Genomic DNA, 4,916 nt, shown 5'->3' with positions numbered 1-4,916 from the left:
AGCACCACAGATGCACCTGTGAATGACACTGCATAAAATAGTAACATAAATGGATAGAAACAAAAAAAATGTGAGTGATAATGAGAGAAACACAATAATTAACATGATTAGTTATATTGTGTACCACCATTTGGAATAACAGTGCCAAGAAGAGTAAAAATATCCAAAGGGAAGATATATAATACATCTTCCAAAACAAAAGGTACTGATGTAGGCAGTGTGACACAAGGGCCAATATGACATACTGCCTAAGCAGTCGCCATTGTGTAGGTCATGAGAACTGTGTATGCAGTGCAATGAGTGACCAGCCACAGACGACAAAAATTGGCATAAGGATGATTCACAGACAACCGGTGAGAGTTGTGTAATGTGACATATGCCAACTATGAGTAAATGACACACAGTCTGTCTGAGGCATGGCCATGGTATGCTAGGTATAACTGGCACCAGCAGTGGTTTGATTGAGTGCTAGGTATAACTGGCACAGGCAGGAGTTTGATGGTGTGCTAGGTATAACTGCCACCAGCAGGGGTTTGATGGTGTGCTAGGTATAACTGACACTGGCAGGGTTTTGACAGTATGCTAGGTATAACTGGTACCAGCAAGGATTTGATGGTATGCTAGGTATGCTAGGTATAACTGGCACTAGCAGGGGGTTGGGAAGGGACAGTTCATGGATAATGCAGGGTGCTCAGTCCAATGCTCCTTGTACTGATGTCAAGACAATGGTTATGGACATAACAATGTAGTGAGTCAAGCACTCAAATGTGATGTACAATAAGACCCCTGGCATACTGGTGGAAACTCCACAGTCAGACCAGTGATCGGTACCTTGACATGGTGGCATTCCATAGAGGATGGATGTGTGGAAGAGCAAATCAGCTTGGATGTGCAGGATATGTGTGTTAGGAGGCATATAGAAACAGTATGCAAGGTTTGCACTACTAGCAACACTCTAACAAAAGGCAGTCCTGCATGTATGCAAATATATGCAGGTATATCATTAACAGTATATACATACCCCTGTGCCTGGAGGGTCTTTCCAGACACCTTTGGCATATCCCCTTATTCTCCTCAATCCCATTTGTGCTAAAAATCATAAAAGAAAAGGAAAAGGATCATGAATCAAATGACCCACATATGGATAGCCAATGAAGACTAAATAACAGAACTAACCACATATTAGGAATACTTACTGTAAAACTCAGCTGCACTTTCCATAGCCTACTCTTCCATTGGCAAAACAGGTCATGGTGGCACATTTTCAGTTTACTGTAGTGATGCTTGCTCTGATAAACAGTACATGTGATACCCGCGACATCACTCCCTGCCCCAGCAATGCAGTGCCAAGCATCCACCTTGTACTAGGAGCCCTTGTAGGAGGTCCTCAGCAGGTGCCCCTAGTGGTCCCTATGCAAGAAATAAAGAAATATATTTGATTCTTTCCTGCACCACCTCTGAGCCCTTCCAAAATCAGCACCCACAGAAGCCATGACCACTTCACAAGTTAAACTCTTCAGGAAAATGGGAGCAGATTTGCATCAATACAAATTGCAGGTGTCACATAATGTATATCAGTGGCAAGTAAGGCAGTGTGACAGCACATGATGCCACCATATATTAGGCCAATGGCATGCCACCATCGGGTATGGGTTGTGAAAGACATGCTGGCCTGATTATATGTAGCAAACAAAACCAGCCAGCACACAAACAAATGCCCAAAACCTAGACTTTATTATAACATCAAATGCAAGGCATATACTGATTTTGACCTCAGCCTTCCTCACTGACATACCCAAGTGTACACAATGCACTACATGGTCATTTATGCATGTTCATAGTCAAGTACAAGTCTTATCGTACAATTTTGGTCTGGACTGAATTGTGTGAAATGTGAGATTTACAGACAGTTAGCATTAATTGGCTCATTAACATTATTACTGTGCTGTGAGTCTCAAAATTGCATAATAAAATCTCACTATAGGCATTTACTGCATAGCAAAATAAAAGTAGGTTTGACAGAAGATTTCTCTTCAGAGAGGAAGCACAGAGCTGCAGCTGCTGTGGTATGTCTACACTGGACAGTGACATGTAGGGAAATATGTGACTAGCTTTACAATTGTTTTGTTGCTGTTGCTAGGAAGCTCCTCCTCATCTATCTGCTGAACATGGTGGTGGACAAGGAGGCTCTGTGGCTGAGCTCTGAAATATATTTCTGCAGTTTTACAGACTACAGAATGCTGTAACTTGTGATGTGGTCATAAGACAGAGGTCATATGCGGGTGGGGGGACCGATTGCCACAATGTGTGTATCTGTTTTACAGGGCTCTATAGCCACGTACAGGCTGTTGTGTGAGGAGCACAGTGGTGTTGCAATGGTGGATACTGCACTGACTCTAGGATTCTTTGGACTACAGAGATAGTTACAATGATTGTGGCAAAGTCATGCTTCCCTATTATATGGTCTGTGATGTACTGCATATTTAACATGCACTGTTGGGAGTATATTACTGAAATTAAACTGTACCAAGTTACTGAGTTTGCGCCTCAAGGGTTGTACCATGCATATTAAGGTATGACTGCAATGGGCCTCATCATCCTGTTGTTGAATGCCCATTAATGTGTAGGGGCACACAACATTAATAATAATAATCCTGTTTGTTAACCAGGTAGGCCCTCTGGACACACAGTCCCTTTGGGTTAAGTGACTTGCTCAAGGTCACATTGGAGGCAAATGAGGTCTGAGGGAATCAAACCCTGTACCACAGGAACTACAGTGCACAACATTAACCTCTGCTCCACTGCCAAATGGTGCCAAAACATGGTCATGGTCTTATCATAACTGTTTTGCGCTGAAAAGTTATTGTTTTGGAGGGAGAATACAGCAACATGCTGTTAAGTTCATGGGTACCACATGTTGCAGACCAGTGCTGATTGGGGACAAACAAGGTACATATGCAGACACAGTAGCCTTTCACACATATAGTGGAGGCCAAGCATGGGATATTATGGGGACATGGTACACAGACCATGTGTACAGCTGTACAATGTTTATCCAGTACAAATTGGAGTGTATAGTATAGCAGAGTCACAGCTGTTTTCAGCCACCCTGTGACAGCTACCTGTAGAGTTGTCCTGTGCCTCTGGTTTGGTCAGATGCCACATGGTCTGAGCTCACTTTGGAAAAATGGGTGGGGAACCATAATGTGGCTGTAGCAGATATCATTGTCCAATCACTGACCATATCAATATCTTTACATTTACACAATGAGATGGCTCTGAAGGAGTGAAAACATTTGGGGAACATCTCCCAGGCAGAGATGGACATCTTGCTGCAGACCCTCCATATTAACACAGCCAGGTGATTCTTTAGACCAATAACAGTGACTGGGTCTTCTACAAATGCGTATGGCAGGACCTTGTTATGGATGCAAATGCTGTCATTGGCCATAGCAGATTTGCACTATAAGTGTGGTGTGGGGTGGCTAACATGATCCACTATGCCCACAACATGGCAACTGCACTTGCACAGGAAAGAATGACCATAGTGTTCAATTCAGTTCAATTCAATTCAACTTTATTGTCATATGTACTAGAGACAGCGCTACAAAGGTCAGTGAAATTCTTATTCTGCAAATCCTCCAGCAACATATAAAAACATGACAATTAACAAGAAGAGGTAATCTAAGACAACAAATAGACAATAATATAAATACCAATATTAGTAAATATGTATAACTGTGCAAAAGAGCGCATTTGTGCAAAAAAGCTTGTTTCCCTCCAAATGTGAGACAACCTACAATACTGGAGGGAGTTTTTTTTTTGTTTTATTATACAATTTAATAGCTTGAGGTATAAAACTGTCTTTCAGCCTGGTTGTTCAGGTCACCATGCTCTTATAATGCCTCCTTGATGGTAGCAGCATAAACAGTCTGTGTTGTGGGTGGGTAGTATCCATGCTAATGTTTTGAGCCCTTCTACAAACTCTTGTTGTAGATGTCCTCCAGTGCAGGGAGTGTTACTCCAATGATGTTCTGTGCAGTTTTTATTAATCGCTGCAACCCCATATTGTACTACTCCCAAACCATACTATAATCGAGTGGAAGAAAATGCTGTCAATTGTACAATTTTAGAAGTTGTTGAGGATGGCATTGGGCATGCCAAACTTCCTCAGCCTTCTCAGAAAATACAGTCACTGCTGGCTTTTTCCTACCAGGCCTTTGATGTTATGAGTCCAGATAAGGTTAATATCAAGAAATATGAATGTAGCCACTCTTTCCACCTCAGACTCACCAATATATAATTGCAAATGCTGCCCTCTAGTCTTCCGTGTATCACTGATCATCTCTTTCATTTGCTGGTATTAAGAAAAAGAGATTACTGTTCTGACACCACTTCAGAAGTTTCTCCACTTCCCTCCTATACTCTGACTCATCACCGTTGGAGATCAGTCCAATGACTGTTGTATTACCTGCAGATTTGACAATACTGGTGTCATGTTGAAAAGCAACACAATCATAAGTGAAGAGGCTGTACAGCATTGGGCTCAGCACACAGCTTTCTGGAGTTCCTGTATTTATTATTATTTTTTAGAGATGTTATTCCCCAGCCTGACTGACTGTGGTCTGCCTGTTAAAAAATCCAAGACCCAAATACAAAGAACTGGTGGCACACCCAGTATGAACAGCTTATAAATGAGCTTCATTGGCATCCATATTGAAGGCCAAACTATAATCAATAAACAGCAATTGAGCATAACAGTCATTCTCCAAATGAGTAAGAACTGTATGCAATGTTGTACTGACTGCATCCTCTGTTGACCTATTGAGTCTGTATGCAAACTGCAGGGGATCCATTGTGTCAGATAAAACTGAGTGAATATGACTCATAATGATTCTCTTAAAGCATTTCATCAC

General features: G+C 41.8%; 1 protein-coding gene across 1 annotated transcript in view; it reads right to left on the bottom strand.

Annotated features, from left to right (window-relative positions):
* Positions 1-4,541, bottom strand: part of NPC1L1 (NPC1 like intracellular cholesterol transporter 1) — a 243,697-nt gene extending 239,156 nt beyond the window's left edge. The window contains exon 1 of the mRNA XM_044082234.1: positions 4,382-4,541. Within this exon, the coding sequence (XP_043938169.1) occupies positions 4,382-4,541 (160 nt within the window). The remainder of the gene's footprint in view (positions 1-4,381) is intronic.
* Positions 4,542-4,916: the final 375 nt, after the last annotated feature.

The sequence above is a fragment of the Protopterus annectens genome, chromosome 9.part0 (assembly GCF_019279795.1).
Source record: "Protopterus annectens isolate FY-2018-M chromosome 9.part0, PAN1.0, whole genome shotgun sequence".
NCBI lineage: Eukaryota > Metazoa > Chordata > Ceratodontiformes > Protopteridae > Protopterus > Protopterus annectens.
The sequence above is the reverse complement of the archived record's forward strand: the minus strand, read 5'-3'. Positions and strand labels throughout refer to the sequence as shown.